This window comes from Simochromis diagramma, unplaced genomic scaffold (assembly GCF_900408965.1).
Source record: "Simochromis diagramma unplaced genomic scaffold, fSimDia1.1 OVJJ01000247.1, whole genome shotgun sequence".
NCBI lineage: Eukaryota > Metazoa > Chordata > Actinopteri > Cichliformes > Cichlidae > Simochromis > Simochromis diagramma.
In genome coordinates, this window is record NW_024386949.1 from 78,259 (window position 1) to 99,274 (window position 21,016).

Below are 21,016 nucleotides of genomic sequence, written 5' to 3' on the forward strand. Positions count from 1 at the left end.
TTGTAAGAATACAAATACTTATTTCAAAGGATGAAATGCAAATCAGTTTGCAACTTTCATGTAATTTGAGTTGTTTTTCTGGATCTTTGGTCGATCTGCTGTCTCACGTCATTAAAATTAAACTATGATAAAAATTAGAGACTTGTCATTTCTTCGTTAGTGAGCCACTTACAAACTCAGCAGGGTGATCAAATAATTATTTCCCCCACTACACTAACTACTAAACACAAGCAGAAAGTTAAGATGATTTAAAACAATGTACCAAGTGTGCTGTCACGTGACTCCTCCCTGTCCATTCTGGAACATGGAAACATGGAGGAAAATTCAAACAGTGAGCAAAATGTGCAACCCAAGCAGCTTGCACCAAATACCAATAACGTGTCTGTTGAATTGACATATATTTGGCTTTAGTAAAGACAACATTGAACAAAAAGATGAAAACAGAAAGCCCCGTATTACCAAAGGTGATACCACCAGTTTGTGCCACACTTGGAGCACAATCGTGTAACAGAAAGAAATTATCCCAGCTTGTGAACTATGAGCCTGAAGTCTTCCAGATACAGACTGGTGATGGCTAACCAACAGGACATAGAAGTGATGGACGGATGGTTTCAAACCCGCTGTAACAGCACTGTGCATCAGGACTGTTCTTCATGCTGCTTCAGATGTCAAAAATAGCTTTTACTTACCTATATTCCTTTAACTTTTAAAATATTTTTCGCTTGGCAAATGTCTGCAACTAATGCCTAAATAAGTAGCAGTACAAGGGAAAAAAATCCTGAACTGATGATTACATGCCATTACGTCTTCAGATGGAGATGATTTATGTCCAAAGGACAGAAAATACGTAAGTGGGTACATTTTTACCGAAGAAGGTAGAAAAGGCGACAAAACTAAAAATGTCTTCAAAATAATCCTCATAAGTGTATTTCTGAAATCTACTGATGTCTTGATGCACTCTCTCACCAACTGTGTGCTTTCTGTTAACATCATGAAATTAAAAATAAATAAATAAATCAGCAGCACAGTTTAAAAAGGTGAAAAGCTGAAGAACAAACTTAGCATTTCCCCTGATAATGTCAGGTGAAAAAGAACAAAAATGAGGACTGTTTAATTACTTATCACGTCTCTTTCACTCATCCCAAGCAGGAAATCATGTTTAAAACAGAAACGTCAAAAGGAAGAAAGATTTTTAAAGTCAGCTAGAACAAAAAAGCCTGGCTACTTCCTACACAACCTCAGACTTCTTCCTCACCAGGAAGGCAGCATCTCTTATCGCTGAAGCAATTCAACCAGCACTTTCATTAACTGTCTGATCCACAATCAACCTGACACCATTAAATGCAGCAGCCCTTATTATAGCTTGAATAAAGCTTAAATTATCTGTCAGTTCATCACTATGACAAAAACCCTTTCATGCTGTCAAACTGTTTTCAAAATATTACATTGTTTCTGAAGACATTAATTGTTGCTTATTTATTCGTTGTGTATTGGTTGGCTGAGCGGAACATTGTTACCATCCCTCTTAAATAGCTACATGTCCTCAATATGCTGTCAGAACAGGTCTTACTTGGCCAGGAATAATCTCTAATAAGCCTTTCCACCTTAACGGTGTCGCTGCTACTGCCTAACCTAAACCAGGTTTCACGTCTCACCACCAAAAAACGGGAGCCTGTTTCAGAAAGTAAGCACCACAAGACAACAAAAAGTTCAGAGCCACTGACAGCAAAGACCGACAAATGCTGAACACATATTCTGTCTGCCATCATTTTCTTATCTCAGCTTCAGCCAGTGAAGGGAATATAATAATCAATTCTCAAATTGTGGGTTGGTTCTCAAAAGGCACCTGAGATAAAACCTGCTCTGAACCAGCAGCACTACAGTACTCAGACCCCAAGACGTTAGCAGCAGATCTTTTACATCCTGCAGTCTCTCAACACTCTCTGCACACTTCATGGTTTGTTTCACCTCAGACTCAAGTTGAGATTCATCCCTGATAAATCAAACACATCCCGGGACCTTCACCTCTTTTTTTAGTTTGGCTAGAACAATTTGATGAATGGACTGGTTCTTATATACTGTAGTGCTTTTCTACTCTACCCGAGCACTCAGAGTCTCATTCACCTCTCATTTACAAAAGCACATTTTTTCCCTATGCTTCAGAGCTTTCTATTTAACACACACACACACACATGCACACTCTCATGGATGCATCGGAGAGCTACTTGGTGTTAGTACCTTGCCCATGGATATTTGGCATGCAGACTGGAGCAGCCAGGGATCGAACCTTGTGACCTGCTCTGCATCTTACAGTCACCCCAGTCATCTCAGACACCATTACTTTACCAGTTAAAACACCTGAGACTGTGCTGCTGTATGACATGTTGCCGATACCTGAATCACATTTCTCACGTTAGCCTCGACTGCAACTGTGATATCAGACATTAACAAAACGAAAACTGCGTTTGTGTAACAGCTGCCCAAGATAGTCCGAAAACACCGTTCACAGTCCTTATCAGAGTCTCTGTGTTTGTGGCCAGCAAAGACTATTAAAAGAAAGGGTTCACGCAGTGCATCCAATTAAACAGATAGTGGAAAATGTTGGATTGTGGTTTCCCTTATCACAGTAATCACACTGCAGGGGAGACTCACAGCTCAGTCAAGCTTCTGCGTTTCTCACAGTTTACTTGATAACATCTCACAGTTACATGTGACATGGGAGCTTAATTTTAACATGAGTTGTGATAAGAAAACCAAATAGGTCTCGACTTCAGCAGCTTTTGCTAAAATCACATTATACAGTATAAATCTAACTGGGTCTGCTGAAGCTTCACAGCCTCGGTCACAGGCGCTCTGCAGGGCAGGTAGCACCAAAGAGGGAGCAGGCTCCCACTCATTTATTTCCAACTGCCCCAAATGTATGTTATATAAATAAAACAAGACCCTGTAAGAATCTGCAGAAATCACCTCTGATTTCACCCTGAAGCAAAGCTCCAACCAGGCTTCACCATCTGCTCCAGGGTTGCTCCGTCACTGCGATTTTAACGCCACTGCCACACGCAGCATTCTCACTCAGCTTTTTATTCATTTTTATAGTAATACCAATGAACAAACACTCTGTATCAAACAACAAAGTGCTAATCTGGAATTTAAAAAAAATATATTTTCTCACATTGCTTTAGGTGTTAAGTACCTTTTTGCATTATCCTGCTGGATGGAGTGCATTAGATACAATTAACTGACACTGTACATTATGTACACTCATATACAGCATGCATTAGGTCCCTCCAGTGATGCAGCAGTTAACACATTTGTTTGGTAAGTGCAAGCTTGTTGGTTCAATTCCAGGCAGAGACACAAATCTGCTTTAGGATCGTGTCAGGAAGGGCATCTTGTGTAAAACTGCCAAATCAAACCTGTGGAGTTTCTTACTGTGGTGACCATTTGTGGCAAAGGAGAAGCTGAAAGTAACTTTCTATACTGCAGTTTGTGCTATTAAATGTTATCCATCCATCTGTTTGTCTAGTTCAGGGGCCTGGCAGCTTATCCCAGCTTTCATTTGGCAAGAGGCAGGATACACCTTGGACAAGTCAAGAGACACACTGTGGCCAATCACCAATGAGCACCTCGTGCATGTCTATAGACTGTGGGAGGAAGCGAAAGCAACCAGAGTGAACCCACACAGACACGAGGAGGACGAGGAAAGACCCCAGAGATTTGTGACTTGGACCTTTAACTTTGAGTAGAAGTGACAGGCTTTGGATCCAGGCAACTAACAATGTGATCACATGATATGCACCAAATCTGTGAGGAGAACTGTGATTCAGACCATGGATTGCGATTCTGTTCTGATATTATCCTCTAACTGAGAGTATTACTGAGAACAAAAGTGGGGAAAAAAATGTGTTTGGGACAATAAACTGTGTTGATCCTATTTAGTTCTATTTAACAGATGCTCTTATCCAGCCTGGTTTACAGTTGAATTTTAAACCAGATTAAAAAAATAGACTGCAACGCTCACAGCGCAAAAGCAAGTGCGGGTCAAAAAAAGTACAAGGCGAGACAAATAGTGCATTTCATATGCTGGTGTAGATTCAAGGTGGTGCTTCACTTAAAGCAGGGGGAGGAATTACAGCACTATGCTTTTTCATAATGGGCTATGCCTCACTGCTCAGCTGTGGCCTAAATACAAAGACAACAAACAGTTCTCTACAATGAGATTAAAAGAAGGGTGAATCACTTCAAACGCCACTAAATTAAGGGTTTTCTGACCATATTAATTGTTTGAGATAAGTTTTGAAGAATCGTCTGAGGGATCAAGAAGAGCAGAAAAGACTTTCTGTTATCTCAGGTTTTCCAACTACTGTCCCACTGAATGTAAAATGTTGCATTTTACTGATTTTTAAAAGAAAAAGAAATAAAACTATGACAGAGACCTTCCAACTTGAACCTTAGTCAGAGACACTGAACAGAAGGGGTGGACAAATGAAGAAACCAAACAGAGAACGAATTTCTGGCAAAACACAACCTCACATCAAACGCACACAGTCTGTGTCTTCTAAAACTTTCACTGTTTCTAAAGTCATTTTTGTGCTTTGTAAAGTCTTTCCAGCTACGACCCAGTATTAACAATTTCCCCTCTTTGTAGCGCGCTATGAATACGAAATTAAGCAATCAAGCTGTGATTGAAGTGCAAAGATTCAGCTTCAATTCAAGGGTCTGCCAAAATCGGCGCAGTGACAGTTATGAATTATAACCTTTTAAAAGTGATGCAACTTTCACTGGGTCCAAAGTGAAACACAAGAAAAGCATTTTGAAATCTTTTTTGGTCATCAGTGACTGAACTCTATAAACCACGGATGTCACGAAAGTCTCGGTTTTGGTCTTTTTGGTCTTAAAAAAAGCTCTTAAGTTGCTTCCAGTTATGTTTTGGGTCATTGTCTTTCTGTTTCTTTACTTGGTTTCTTTACTTGAAAGCGCCGTCGCATCAATTTTTAAACAATCGAGTGAATCTGAGCACAAAGTATGACTCCTTCCACTCAAGAATTCATCCTGCTATCACCAGCCACATCGTCCAACGCCAGTGATCCAGCAATCGCTGATCCGGCCTCTCTTTTTACCTCTTTGCTCTTTTCATTTTCTTTTCAGCCTAATGAAAGCCTCCTTCACTTTATATGATGCCTATTTGCACCGCATATTGACAGGCACCGTGAAAAGCTAGTGCATGCACAGTCTTTTGCTGTGCTCGCTCCTCCTGTGTGAGTGTATATCAACAGCACGCTCAGGCTCTATGAGTAAAGGCTTCCTTACTTCGTGGCTTGTTCCTATCATTTCCATGCGCCTCTCCTCCTGTGCCCCAGATTCCTCTCATATGTCACCCAGCCAGCCAGAAAGCCAGACCTCCTGAAAATCTCTTCACTGGAAACTAACCTGCCTGCCTCAGACTTTTCCACAGTAAGACCTTGTTGCCCATCGTCTGATTTGCTAATAAAATACCTGAACTGATACCTACAAGTCCACCTTCTACATCATTGAGTTATTCACTGCGACTTTCCCCATTTGTGAAATTACCTGCTCTGTGTCACCAGATCAAAAAAAGCTTAAATATGTGGAACCACAAATACCTGAAAACACTATTTATTTTAACGCATCTCTTTGTATCTTCTGTCTCCAAACTGTAAATGTTACAATTTCATTTAAATGTCACACCACACTTTCGCTTTGTGACACCTTACAAAAATATTTTCTTCTTTATCTCAACAACCGTGGAAAACATAAAAGAGGTTTATGATCCCAAAGGTGGAACACAATTCTGCCATTTCTCTACTGAAGAGAAAACAGAGTCAAACGCGGCGCGCTGACAACAGGATCCGCTATCTCTACACAGCCTGGCAGTAAAATGTCAATACATTTCCATATAAGAAAGAGCAGCTGCGGCTTTCTGTTTTCACTGCTACATGATCGGATCATGAGTCACTAGTGAGTCATCCGGTTTGCCTCTCTGAAAAGACCACCAATCACCTCAATTATCACCTAAGCACCAATAATCAAGGCGCAGCTTACAGCATCCGCTTAGTGGACTCTTGTGTGCACTGCTCTGAGGTTTAGATGCTCTAGGTTTTCATTTCTTAGAGACAAAGCACTCAACTATATTTTAAAAAGATAACAGTGATAAGGAGACAGTTACACTTTTATAAAAGAATATATTTGCTAAATAATTCAGCACTCTAGGTGAAAGAGGTTCACTGTGATTCAGTGACATCACTACTGGTACAGCTGATGTCACTTCCTCTTAAGGGTGATAGTTTTTTCATAATGCACGCTTCCAAACTAATCTCACACTTTTTCTTTACTCATTCTGCAACTTTTGCTCAGTTTTTCAGCATCCCTGCTGTTTCATCAGTAGAGAGTGACTCCTGGTGGTAGAAGCCACAACGAAAACCAACCTGTGGATCATCTGAAGCTCAACTTCATCAATTCATCCATCCATTCTCTTCCACTTAACCAATTCGGAGTTGAGGGGAGAGCTGGAGCCTATCCCAGCTGCCACAGGGCAAGAGGCAGGGTACACCCTGGACAGGCCACCAGTCTGTCACAAGCTTCAAGCCATCCACAGTTGCAATCACACTCACACCTACGGCGAATTTAGGATCACCAACTAACCTGATCCAACTAACTTTGGACCTCCTTGCTGTGAGGCAACGGTGCTAACCACTGTTCAGCTCACCTCTGATGTCCTAAAAAGAAATTCCCATCAACCAATTCCCAAACTCCATTAAATAGATGTATAAAAAGAAGTATGATGTTAATGTAAGTTGAGGTGAATGAATGTTATCGCTGTCTATAACAATCAGTTTCAACAGCAGGTGCTCCACTTGTTTGCACAAACAAGCTTCTTCTCTGATTCAGTTCAGTTCAGTTTTATTTATACAGCACCAAATCACCACAGTCGACTCAAGGCCCTTTAAAATTGTCAGGTAGACCCTACAACAATGCATACAGGGAAAAACCCAACATTCACATGAACCCCTATGAGAAAGCACTTTGGCGACATTGGGAAGAACAAACTCCCTTTTAACAGGAAGAAACCTCCAGCAGAACCAGGCTCAGGGAGGGGCGGGGCCATCTGCTGCGACTAGTTAGGGTGAGGGTTCTGCAACCTTCAAACTAACAGTAACAGAAAGTTCTTGGGTTTGAAGAAGGACCCATTCTTATCATTTATGTCTACTAATCTTAATTTTGCTGTTTTATACAGTACTGTGTATCACTTAGTGTGCTGTACTGATAATGTTGAGTCATTTAAAGGCTGTTGAGTGCCAAAAATGGCATTTTAATTGTTTTCAAGTTGGCTGCTTTGTAAAACACAAGTTGGAAACATGTTACACCCACAAAGTTTGAATTCACAATTCTGCAGCAGTTTGTATTTTTAGATATGTTCAGTGAGATGTTATGCTGATGAAACATCAAAGCCATACTTGAATCTTGTGGGGGGTGTTTGGGGAGAAAAAAAAGGCTTAGAGCAGTTTTTCTGTCTCCTCTTAAAGAGCTTTTTTTTTTTTTATTATTTTTTGTTTTTGTTGTGTTTGTACTTTTTCAGAGGAGTGTGTAGGTTTTCTTACTGCTACAGTGGGAGTCGGGCTTGTATATACACCTTCTTTACTGATGCTTTCATTGCTGGTTGTTGAAAAGAGATGCTTGAATTCATGGATATTAAAGATCTAATTGGATCAATTATTTTATGACAGCACTGAGAGCACAGCATTGTGGGTGGGGTGTGGGTTTTGTGGATGCTGAAACTTGCTGATCCCCCTTGAGGTAGGCTCTCATTCGCCCCATGTCCTTGATCAGCCCTGCCAGCTCACTGTGTAGGTGATCACATACAGCAGGTGCTTAGGACTGTCATTTGCCATTCACAATAAATAACACACACTTTGTGAAGAACATGAGCGTGCTTTTGAATCCAATGCTCAAAAAAAACAGCGTGAGCCTACTGGATTCTTTTGGATCACATTCACATCTGTAGTGCGGTTGGTTTATACATTTGAAGTACAAAATAAAACATATTTTATAATGTATCAGTTTCTGCGCTCACATGCCAGGAGTTTATTTGTCTGCTTGGTTTTATTAATTTTGGCAGGTTAAAATGCTGTAATTCAAGCCATGGTGCAGACTAAACAAGTGACCCAAGAGTACCAGGAAATGGGACTCTTGAATTTCTTTCATTTGCATGAAGTATAAATACTCACACATTTACATTTGTTCACGTGTATTAGCCTGTCTATGATGATTAGCCTGTAGAAAGAGTTATCTCAAATCATTTGCATTTGAAGGTCAACTGTAGTTAACGAAACTAAAGAGAAAACTGTAAAGGATGGTTAGACACAGAGGACAGAGGTAGAAGGGCAGTAAGTCTTGAAACACAGTGTACCTCAGGATACTTGTAATGTGCCGGTGCTCACTGCCAAGTGAGGGGGGAAAACTTTTGCTGCAAAGAGTGGGATCTTTTGATCTCATGTATATGTAGATGAGAGTAATCCCAGCTGTGTCGAAGGACAAAATGTTTTATTTTGGTCTTGGAGTTTCCCTAAAATTGACTAGAAGAGAACAGTCTGATTGATCCAGCTGAATGTCTCACTCAACCTCTCCTTATCTATGCACAGCTTTACAACTCCCTTAACTCTTTATGGCATAGATTCAACAAGGTGTTGAAAAGTATCCTGAAAGATTTTGGTCCATATTGACAATAGCATCACATGCTATTGTCAATATGCATGCTGCTTATTTCCAGTTCCACCACCTCCCACAGGGGCCCTGTTAGAGTGAGATCCTGTGATTGTTGAGGACAATGAACTCATAACCATGTTCATAAAACCTGTTTGATACAGTGCATTAGCAGCTGTCTGAAAATGAGTGCACCCTCGTCATAAATGGATGCATGTGGTCAGCAACAATAGTCGGGAAGTGTTTAAACAATGATCTTGTCGAAATCAATGGAATTATGGACACAGTCAGATTTTGATTCAGCATACAATACCATCAGGAAAGCCTTCATTTTTCAGCATGATCCCAAACACACTGATAATACAGTAAAAGCATACCTGGATAGAAAAACGCACAGTGGAACACTTTCAGGCGTGGATTATTCTCCCCAGAGTTGCAGTCGCCTTTTTTGCTGCCTTGTCTAAACCATGCTGCTCACAGTACTAGTGCTTTGTGTGTTCTGGGGAATTAGCAAAATATAAGTATAGCATCATATATACAATACTGTATATATATAAGTATATACAGTATTGTATATGCTAGTGACTAAATGCAGGATCATGAGCTCACTATCCAGCCAGATACAGGCTGTTACTGGGATTTGTTGTTCCTCTGATCTCTGTGTTAGTAGCGAGTGCAAATTTCCCGTAGAGTCACAAAAGTCACATTAGTAGGAAATGTGTCAGGTCCAAATAAAATGAAATTATTTTTAACTGTCAAATGTCAGTCTGTAAAATAATGAACTGTTAAAACTGTTAATGTTAAAATTCAAATTATGACCTGCGAATTGAGTCTTGACTAGAAATGCTTATTATTAATCACTCAGTATAACTCTTTCTGACAGTCGATCTTTCAAATGAACACATTAGGTGCGATAAAGTGCGGTATGAGGTCTGAGCAATATCTGACTCTTAAGTACAGGCTGAGCTGATCTACAAAGCCTGTTCACTTGCTTTTAGTTCCTTTGTACTGAAGCTGGCAGTAAATCACTCACAGGGTGTCGTGAGGTTCCCCACCAATCTGGAGCTGAACAGCTAAAACGAATATTTGCAGCCCCCAATAAAGAAAAAGGGAAAAGAAAAATATTTTAACACTTGCAGAAATAGTATTTCTGATATGTCCAGAAAATATGAAACTGTACTAATAACCTTTATTTAAATAAATTGCAGTCTGTGTCTCTCTTTTCTTTTTGTTGGAAGTTGATTTAAACATATAATGTAAGGAGTCTATTAATCTATGCTTTTTGTTTGGTTTGGGATTTATACCACAATGAAAATAATGTTACTTTGAACCAACTTAGAAAAATTACTCTAATTTGATAAATGTGTTAGTTTTACTCAGACTAAAATTCTGATTTGATTGAAACTCTAAATTTCTATTTAAAATAAGTCAAAAAATATTTATTTTATTCAGAATTATTAATGTACATTGAAAAAAAAACGAAAAAGATATTTTTTAAAAAATTTCACTTTGGTAAATTGAATGAGTTACAAATACATTTGTCCTTTAGACGTGTCCTGATATAAAATGTTGCTCGACAAATCTTCACAAAAATCTATTTTATTCCTTAAAAAAATTCACCACAAACAAAAGCTATAGTTTTACAAAGAAAGCCAATTTCTTTAAGGTGAAACCAGATTTTGTCACAATCAATTTGCGAGATGCAAAGAAAAATTCTCCTTTGAAGAACCAAATGTAATATGGATGCATTTTTACAACCTAAAGCACTGAACTCTGCTATTTACAAGTTAACAGTAACAGTAGTTTGATAAGTTAAAGAAAAAACACACACCAGACAAAATGAAGCAAAAAGCTTTCCCTTCCCAACCCCCACCAAACCCCTCTTTCTAAACAATTCAATTCAGCATATTTTTGAACTTCTCACATTTAAACATTAGACTGGTAATGTAACAGCTATTAACATTAACATTTCTAACACTGTGCAAACATGGCTACCTAAATTAAAGGAATATAATACAAATAAGCTATAAAAGACAAAAAAAAAGATGCAGTGTCCACATGTCTCTTTGGCTGATCCTGGGTTTGTGTCATTTTCTGTGGTTCGATCTCCATGAACAGCTTCTGCAGTTTTTCAAAGGTGTATTTGAGCTCTCTAGGTTGAGAGTATAAATCCGTCCAGAACTCGTGTGCATGTTCACTGCTGAGCGAGGTGGTGGACACAGGAATCAGTGCCGAGCAATGCGAGTGGCATCGAACAGTCACGCGACACGATCGCCTTTGACTTGAAGTACATATTTACTTAAGGACAAATTGTCAGCTCCATACGGTCGTCCTCATTCTGGACGATCTTGTGAGCGGCCCTTTGAAGCCAGACTTTAAGGAACGGGAGTTCTTGTACTTGAAATGGCTCAGGAGTGACGGCATGTGGAACAGTATTACAGGGTTACTCCATCAAGGATTCAGAGAAATCCTTGCCATATAATGCACAACCGATTATCTCTCTTATTACAATGCTAGAAATTATTGTTCATTGTTGGAATACAAGTGATTTCTGGGACAGTGGCGCGGCTGCCCCTCTGTTGGTCTTCCTTGGTCTCTTGTGTTCTGGGGGCCTCTGGATGTCTGGAGTCTTGATCTCCTCCATACCTGCTTCATGCCCTGGAGGACGGGGCTGTGGCTCCCCACACTCCCTAGCAGATCGTTACATGGAGAAACCTTTGGAATGCAAGCATGCTGATCCACACAGGTATGCACACAGGTGTACACATGGGTATTCACAGACGCGGACTACAGCTTTCTTGCTGCTGCCGCAAAGCACATTGTGCGCTGTCTACTCTTGCGTGCTGCACAATATCGTTTATATTTAGTAACTATTGATATCTATGACTAGCTAGTTTATTGTGATGGTGCTTTGTTTTCTTTATTATTATGTTGCTCTTTGTTTGTTTGCTGTCTCCTCTGTTTGTTTGTTTTTTGTTTGTTTTTTCTTTCTCCATACAGGTGACCCAGGAGTTTGTGTTTTTTTTTTTTGGTTTTTTTTTTTGTTTTGTTTTTTTTCTCTCTCTTCCCCCCCCTTCTCACCGTCTCTTCTCCCCTTTGGTTTTCTCTCTTTCCCTCCCTCTCTTTCTCTCATTCATTCCCCCTGTCCTATTTATTAAAAAAAAAAAAAAAAAAAAAAAAAATGACAAAGGATGAACTGAAGCTCTGCCATCACGTAATGTCGCATACTGCTGTTTCTGATGTCATTTATAAGAAAAAAAAAAAAAAAAAAAAAAAAAAAAAGGAATACAAGTGATTTGATGATGTATAGAGCCCCACAGCATGACCTGGACAAAGCAGCACAACAGGTGTCTGCTGCCTCCAGCTCCATCATGTTTCTAGCCCTCTCCATCACTGCTCAGCCTGGGACACTTTCAATACTGGCTGAAGAAACATTTAATCTTTCCCTTCCCCTCCAGACAGCACTATGTGCCATGTAATCTTGCTTCTTGGAAGCCGGACCAATTCTCTCATGTTCTGCTGCTACAACTCTGAGAAACATCCACTTAGAAGTACGTGAATAAGCCCGCAGCTGGAAGTCCGACCTTTCAGCAAGCTATAAGACATAAACAGCAGACTGTTTTCATCATACAGCTTTATTAGTTTGCCATTATCAAAAAGGAAAAAAATCCAAACACACAGTCCAAACACAATTCTGTTTTCCCAAAAGTCACAAAAAAAGATTTTGAATTAACGTACCGTACTGGCCACGGCTTATCTGTCACGCAGAGATAACCACTGCATTTTTTTGGAGACCTACAAAGTCTGCTTTGGGACGCTGCAATGGCATAACAGGTTTTGCAGGTTTATCAGTTTTGCATCTTGTTTTGTTTATGTTTTCCCCTCTCATTATTCATTTCATTTTCACTCACTTTTTACCTTCGCTCACTGCTTATGTTTAGGTAATGAAAGGTGCTCCTTGATGTTTAGGTGCTGAAATGCGCTTTATTAGGTTTTTTGACTAAAAGCTACTTCATTAGGGTTAGATTGATAAAAGATTGTGGACTGGATTAAAACACTTCAATAATAGCATCCCTGCACAGAGAAAACTGACAGACTTGGGAGTGACAGGCACGTCTTACAGCGCTAACCCAGTGTGTCATGTGCCACGACCAAAGGACATCTTGTGAGACACGCCGGCGGCTTGGAAAAAACAGCATTATTCGGTCAAAAGATTCTGTGAAAGCTGATTGAGGGAAAATCAGCTTCACATAAAACACCAGCGAGAGATTTCACATGCTCTACAGTTCTGATACTTTATTCCCCACGTTCCTTAATTTCTTAATTAGCTCTGAGAAATTATCCCAAAGAAAGAAGCTTGTGATATTTTTTTTTATTTTCATCTTCAGCTTCCATCTTTACAAGCTTCATTATGTTTCTGCTCCACGCTTGCCAAACACCATCTGTCACTCAAACAGTGTGGGCTTTGATCTCGTCTTCTACGGCTTTTCTCTGCAAAGTATGGGCGTATTAGAGCTGGATATATCCAAACATTACTTGCTCACCCAGCATTAAAAAAAATTCCCTGATGTTTTGTGTTTGTGTGTTTTTTTCCTAATAATATAAAAGAATGTCAACAGAAATGAGATGAAGTTGGAAAACCTGCAGTGCAAAAGTTTTCTAAATGAGTCCTCCTCTGCTACGAGGATGAACTCTCATCAGACTATAGCACGACTTTTTGCACCCCAGGGTAAATATCCCTGGTTGGATCCAGTCATGTTGCAGTCCAGACAGATGAGCTTAATATACCACTGTGGCCTTCACACCTGAGTCCCTGCTGTTCTCTCGTGCATTGAGGCTACTGAGAGACACGCACAGTATGAGGAAATGTAGGAAATACTACCTCATCTACTCTTTATTATTCTCTTGAATTTTCCATCTGTCACGTTGGTGTATTGATTCTAAGTCGATGTCAGCTTCTTGTTTTTACTTTCTTTTCCCACTGATGGTCTCCGTGTTTATCTGCTCACAGTATATCCTGTACAAACCTAACATCCATACAACCAACATATTTAATTCAAAGGAACTGATTTTTACTCAGAAGGAGAAAAGCATTCGTGAGGTTGATATCTGTAGCTTCAGTTCTTATTAGAGCTACAACCAGGAATATTCCATTAGTGGCTCATATACTGATTAATCATTAATCCAATTATAATTTTCAATCCACTTTAGTTTACTGTATATAAAAGAAGATAACCATCACTTTTAGAAGTGGAACTAGAAAAACTTTGGCATTAGGTGATACCGGACTGATTGATTTTAACTGATAATTAAATCTTTTTATTTTCTCAGAGATATTTTTATTAGATTGAAGCAACAAAGAAAAGGAGATACACAGAGAATTATTACACGACAAGCAAGTAGATTTCAATGATTGTTTGAGCTGACATAATAGAATACAGATTAATGACGCATTCACATATCTTTTAATTGCTTTTATCAGTTTACCCCCTACCCATACCACACAGTAGCCCCATCCCTGAAGCCAGGTTGAGAAAACAAAAACCAAAACAAGAAACACCACCACAAATACAACAGGACAAAACAGAACAAAATAAAACAAACACACAAATAAATGTAAAAAAAATAAATAAATAAAAAAAAGGAAAGAAAATCTACATTATCAGTATTGGGGGTGATTTACTGAGAAATGCTGGAGGTCGGTTCACAAGTTCTTCAGGAATTGCCCCCACAAAAAACTTATCACTGGTATTACTAATCGCATAACGGATCTTTTCAAGGCTCAGATAGTGCATAAGGTCCCTCAGCCACTGAGCATGGGTGGGCAAAGGAGCACCCATCCATCTTAGTAGGATCACACATCTAGCCAGAAGAGAGGCAAAAGAGAGTGTGCCACACTGTGACGAGGTCAACCTTGCATCAGCCTCCCCAGTGGTGCCAAAAAGCACAACTAATGGATTAGGATCCATATGGTATCCAAGAATTAGGGATAAGGTTTGAAATATGTCTGTCCAGAATCCTTCAAGGCTAGGGCACGTCCAGAACACATGGATAAGGGGGGAAAAACTTTAATTAATAAATTATGAATGATTTCAAAAAATCTTTATAGCTCACTTTTTTAATCTAAGTGGATTAAATCGACTTTACATCACCTCTTGTTTTTGTGAGATTAGCCTTATTTCCTGAGTGCTACCAAAACAACCTGCACCACATGCAGAGTTGTGGACAGTTATCCTGGCAACATCAAGGTCATTCTCCCCAGCTGGAGACATTGGGTGAAAACAGAGAGTATTCTTAGTGTGAACATAATGTTCAAACTGTAAATAAGTGGAATGAAAAATGAAAATGTTTTCTCAAAAGCCCTGAAAGAATGAGCACAATTTACTGGTTTGTTTAAGTATATTTCATCTGATACTCGTTTGGCACATTAAAGTAAGACCATGAAAGTTGTGCATCCCTCCATTTATGACTCAAGAATCAGCTTTATGTCAACAATTTATTCAGAATCAAATTGCAGCTTCACAAATCCAAATCAGACTGAAATGAATCTGATCCAGTTAAACTCAGACAACATGTTTTTGTCTATTTAAGGGAAGGAAAATGCAAAATTGCACCGATGCAAAAAATCCTGTTTCTATAAGCAAAAAACAACAGACTTGCTCAAAACCCACCAAATACATTAAAAGCATCGCTGCATTTTCAGCTGTCATGTATAACATCAGTCACGCACAGTAATGTATAAATATAAGGTTTGCATATTTAGAGAAAAGCTACACTGATTTAGACCAAGCTCCAGTGACTCTATTTGGACTCATTATTGTGAGGACGCAACAATAAAACAAACTAAATTCACGTTAAAAGCCATCAGAGGTTGAAGCTAAAACCCAGCGAGAGGCGCTGTTGTGTATTTGGAGTGGCAGCATTTGTCTGTCAGATGATTAAACTGTGGCATTTGTTTTGTGTGATGTGAACATTTTTACAGCTCCATCTGCTTTTAGTCAAAGGAGGAGGGGGCTGCTGGGAAAATAGCGAGAGCGCACTTCCACTGTTTATCCTGCGGGGTGGATCCACACAGAAGGGCAGATAATGTATGAGGGGCAAAAAAAAAAGTGGGTTAATATCTAGAGGATTCCTCAGAAAGAACAACATGAAGTGAGAGATTATGTCTACAAATTATCTTCATTAATGAAACTCTACAAAACAGCTTCAGCAGATATGAGGTTTAAAGCTACAATTAATGATTATTCTAATTATTAAATGCCCATAAAAGCACGATTAATCATTTTTGCTAGGAAGAAGTCTGCAAATATTAATATTTATTAATAATTCCCCAGATTCCTGATCAGATTTTTTGCCAGTTAACTACTAATTATAAAAACCCAGCACACTTCTATTAAAAAAAAAAAATGACTTCATGAAATCTGTCACTAACCCAGCAAATACTCACATTACCTGCTATCATCATCAGAAATGTTATTTAATGGTTAATCTATGAAAATATACCAACTCAGTTCATTAGCCAATTCATTTATCATCGTTTGAGCTTTAAGAAGCACATTTTATTACCTCGGGTTAAACACAATGACCTTACTGAGCATAAAATCGATTTAATGTCACATTATTCTTCATTTGAGCTGAAACCACCTTATTTCAAAGAAACTGTTTTGTCTAAAACTTGTGAAAATATAAATTCATTGAAGGAAACGTAAAGGCATAAAAACTCCACAAAATTAAAAAATAAAAAGATTAACACATCAAACGTCAAAGGTTAAAGAGAAGTCCATCATAAAACACTCACTTTTCTTGTTTCAATATCAAACAAGTATCAAATCGTACAACTGTAATGTCAATTTGGACTTCCTCCCCACTAATTGGTGCAGTTAGAGAAATAATCGATGAGTAATTACCCATCAGTGAACAAGTCAAAAGATAATTTCAACTGAAAATAATTCTTCAGCTCTTAGAGCGCTGGTGACAGTTCTCACACCTCTTCGTGACATTGAACAGACCATACAATGAATGAAGCTGACACCGTAACTTTACAATCACGAATCATCAGCAAAAGGCAACAAAATACCACGAAGAAGGATAACCTGTCATACAACTTTAAGAACATCTAATAACAACAATGTTATCAGCGAAATGTGACCGCAAACTTTTCCTCCACCAGAAGGCTAATCAGCATCAAAGAGTGCAATAATAAAATATAAGCATCAGTGTGGGAATACTCAGTGTAATTTCTTATATCGCGGAAGTCTTCAGTATGTGAACGGTTTTCTGAATCATATAGAAGCACTACAGAAAAAAAGACTCACCGTGAGCGGACAGGTTGACAGACACAAGGTGACAAAGAGCAAACTTCTCATGTTTACTCCTCAGCTGGAAGCCAGTGAGCTGTCCTAACAGGAGGAATTTGGGTTAAAACGCTTCATTTAAACTCCTGTCAAGAGTTTTGATCCGGGTAAAAAAACAAAAAAAACTTTAAACATTTTTTTTATTCCGTGAACGATATCGAGAGAAAAAGAGCCCAGTCTGCGGTGTCCTCTATCCACGCTGCTCGCTTCCACTGAGCTGAATGTGCGGACAGATCATTTACCCGCAGCTGACTTCTACTGTCAAGTTCACAATCGCATGCAAGAACATTTCCGGTACGGGCTTTCAAAATAAAAGACAATAGTGTCACAATATCAGATTCTCACGGCAAAAGCTTTTCTCATAATCAAAAAAATGTCACATACACTTAAATGCCACTTCATTATTTACACATTACTGTGCTATACCCCCTTTTGCTTTAATTCTTCTTGGTCTATATTGATGAGATCATATCACACCAGTGATGAGAATCTCCTGTTCCTCCACATCCCAAAGTTCCTAAATTGGATTGAGATCTGGTGACTGTGGAGGCCATTTGAGTCATGTTCAAGAAATCAGTTTGAGGCGGTTCCACCTTTGTGACATGATGCCGCATGCTATTGCAGCCATCAGAAGATGCGTACCCAATCATCAGCATTGGGGTTGTTACTCCAAAAAGTTACATAAAAGTTAAGTAAGTAATTTGTTACACTACTCGCTACTCTGTAACAGGAGCTCAAATGCACTGTCACATATTTATAACTAACAAGGGAAGTTGGAACAGTTGGTTGACAGGATGGGATGGGTGCTCTCTGGCATCTCCTGGTGTAGGTGTCCTGAAGTGGGGGGAGAGCAATCCCGCAGCAGCGTTCTGCTGTACAGATCACTCTCTGAGGAGCTTTTTGGTCCTTAGCACAGCTGTTCCCAAACCAGGATGTGATGGTGATGTTCTCTGTGAGGATGCTCTCCACAGCGCCTGTATAGAAAATCCTGAGGATCTCTGGAAGTCAGGAAGTCCAATCAGATTTTTAAAATACTTAGATCAGCCCCACTGGTATCAGTCACTATGCCACATCCAAAGTCACTTGAATCACCGTTTTTAACCATTCTGATGCCCAGTTTGAACTTTAGCAGGTCATCTTGAGTTGTTGCCGTGTGATCGTGTCATCAGATATTTGCTGACGAGGAGCTGAACAGGTATGCCTAATGAAATGGCAGTGAGTTTATGACATCTAAAAAGTAGTATTCAAATTTTATTCCATTTACTGTTTGTTTTCTGTCTTTAATGAAATATACTCAAATATAGGTGCAGAAAATAAAACACATAAAAGTGTACAATTACAGAGAGAATTACAGGTAATAGAGAATTCTAAGGAAAACAGTTGAACTCATAACAGAAGCTCCACAAAACGTAACACCTGCCATCAATGCGATGTCGACTGAAACACATGGAGGAGGAGGCAGAGAGAGTTCGGGTACAAGGCCACCGGCTGGCAGCTAACTGTTCTGATATACTGTGATTTAATGTCCACTGACCATTAGCTTACATAACCGTTTCCTCGTTCTATTTTTCACATTCTCTGTCCAAAGGAGGACATGCATCTTGGTTTTCTGTCCCTTTGTGTTAGGCCTGTGATGGACTGGTGACCTGTCCAGGATGTACCCTGCCTCTAACTCTATGACAGCTGGAATAAGCAACAACTCCCCCCATGACCCTGAGTTTGATAAGAGCCTATTTTGCAGTGTTAAGAAAATAATTCCTGCCACTGCGTTATGTGCACTATTATCATATTTATGTTAATCATATGATGTCCATATTTCATTTTTAAATTGTGAGTACCAGAATATCATGAAACCCATAAAGTAATACAGAATTAATCACATTCATAAAAAGTTGTATATAGCACTACTCTTCACTAACTCGCTAACCTGTGACGAAGGGGCACAAGTACATTTTGTCACAAGTTAAAATGCCTGTAATTAAGCTCATTCTCAATCAAACATGGGGGGGTCATCAAGCATCTGAATGGTTCGCCAGCTCTGAACCTTGCTGAAAGTTATGGCAGAGCTGAACAGCACTGGGTTGTGAGCGCACCACAGCACTAAAGGATGTCAGGTCCTCAGTCGTGTCACTGTCATGGAGTCAGTTTATGACAGCTTGGTCAGACACGTGCATGTTAGTAGTCCACTGGAGGGTTTTTTGTACGTACTGCTCCTTCTGTTCTATTGGTCATAAAGGAGCAGATACTGGTCCTGCTGCTGGGTTGACGCCTGTTCTCCTGTAACGGCCAAGCTCCTGTTCTAGTAAAAACATCGTAAAATTTCATATGGAAGGAGGTGGCGTACCTTTGCAACCTTTTCATGCTACCAGTACTACAGCACATCATACATATATATATATTATTCTAGTACAGTTGGTGTGGAGCGGAATAAACGGCTATTCTACTCTATTTTATTGATGTCATGAACTGGTGGAAATTTGAGAATGGGACCCAAAAGCAGACTCAATACACGAGTTGAACTATTTACAAGGTTTATTTAATAATTGGGAATTTGAACAAGAACATGGTTAGAAACTGAAACTTAAACAGGGGACCTACAGCCGAGGAAGGTTGAAAGCGGAGAAACACTAAAACACGGGGAGTGCACAGAGAGCAAAGTAACTGGGAGCTCTGCAACAGAGGAGAGGGAGGTTACCGGGCAGGAAGGCGAGAGAATGACCAGAGGTGAGTAGGTACTGCCGTGGGGTGTGCTTACTTGCAGACTGCAGGTGGTGAATCCTGGGGTAGGTGTCTCTGCGAGTGTCCAGTAGGGTGAGCACAGTGAAGGAGGATATCCAGTCTCAGAGGAGTGACGATACACAGAAGGGCAGTCAGGTGAATATGAGGTCAGTATGGAAGTCCTTAGTTTGATATCTGACTGTAGTAGTTGGAGCAATTCGGACCAGCACTGACAGGAGGAGAATCTGGTAGGAACTGAGGACAGAGAGCAGTATTAGATACAGGACAGAGGACCATGGAACTCAACACTGGGAAGCCAAATTACTACCAGAGGTAGCAACGACGAACTGGTGATGAGATGCAGGAAGTGCTGGTTTAAAAACCCTCCTTCTGATTGCTCCTGGATGAGGAGCAGGTGAGGTGCCAAAAACCCCACATTGGAGGATGAACCAGCAATCTCTCGCACACCTGAAAAAATCCAGATGCTCTCGCGGAACATGACGCTTGAGTAGTGTACCATTTTTTTCCTTGTGAAAGTAACACACGCACACTCTGTCACAGGAACCCTCGATCTGTGGGTAAAAGGCAGCCGTCATCCCCGCCCCACATGGGCGGAGCTATCAGCTCTCTCAGCGTGGTAAATGGGCTAGTTGTTAGTCTTGCTCTCATCGCATGATTCCCTGTGTGTAATTCTATTTCTCCTGGTATCTCTATTGACTCCAACAACCCCTGATCACTCCCTGACATTCACCTTTTCAATTTTCATCTTAGTTCTGACCTCTGGAATCATTTATTTAAGTCTACGGTGCTGCAGCAGCACCTTGGTAATGGTTTGTCCCATCCTACATAAAACGAACTAAACACTGTTAACCGCTGTCTTCAGCATTAAAGCAGTGTATTCTTGGCCCATATATTACCTCACCTCACCTCTTTCTTTGTGTAGATTACTATCATCATTAAAGAGTGGTGTTCCAATAAATATGATGTCAATAAGCATCACAAATGCCCACTTAAAAATAAGAATACTGTGTTTGTTCTTTCTGCTGTTACCAAGTGGGGAAAAAAGAGCTTTAGTCTAAATCTGGCTGCCTTCAAAGTGCACAAGAAAAAAAACTAAGAGGTAATAATAATAACAACAACAACGACAATAATAATAATAGTAATAATAACAATAAATTTTATTTGAAAGTGCCTTTCAAAACACTCAAGGACACTGTATACAG

General features: G+C 39.7%; 2 protein-coding genes across 3 annotated transcripts in view; both read right to left on the minus strand.

Annotated features, from left to right (window-relative positions):
- Positions 1-17,306, minus strand: part of vipr2 (vasoactive intestinal peptide receptor 2) — a 66,231-nt gene extending 48,925 nt beyond the window's left edge. For both annotated transcript variants that reach the window (XM_040038507.1, XM_040038506.1), the window contains exon 1: positions 17,037-17,306. In XM_040038507.1, coding sequence (XP_039894441.1) covers positions 17,037-17,087 — 51 coding nt within the window. In that variant the 5' untranslated portion in view covers positions 17,088-17,306. The remainder of the gene's footprint in view (positions 1-17,036) is intronic.
- Positions 17,307-19,546: 2,240 nt separating this feature from the next.
- On the minus strand, positions 19,547-20,526 carry LOC120737666. The gene is made up of 3 exons (XM_040038499.1): positions 20,122-20,526; positions 19,831-20,048; positions 19,547-19,745 (listed from the first exon to the last, which is right to left on the minus strand). Exons 1-3 carry the CDS (start codon positions 20,387-20,389, stop codon positions 19,608-19,610), a joined length of 624 nt encoding a protein of 207 aa, XP_039894433.1. The 5' UTR covers positions 20,390-20,526; the 3' UTR covers positions 19,547-19,607.
- Between the last annotated feature and the right edge of the window lie 490 nt (positions 20,527-21,016).

Coding starts and splice junctions, on each gene's coding strand:
- LOC120737666 (XM_040038499.1), bottom strand. CDS start 20,389: ATGACGGCTGCCTTTTACCCACAGATCGAGGGTTCCTGTGACAGAGTG. Junction 20,049..20,121: donor GTTCGTCGTTGCTACCTCTG/GTAGTAATTTGG, acceptor CTCTGTCCTCAG/TTCCTACCAGATTCTCCTCC. Junction 19,746..19,830: donor TCACCACCTGCAGTCTGCAA/GTAAGCACACCC, acceptor CCTCTGTTGCAG/AGCTCCCAGTTACTTTGCTC.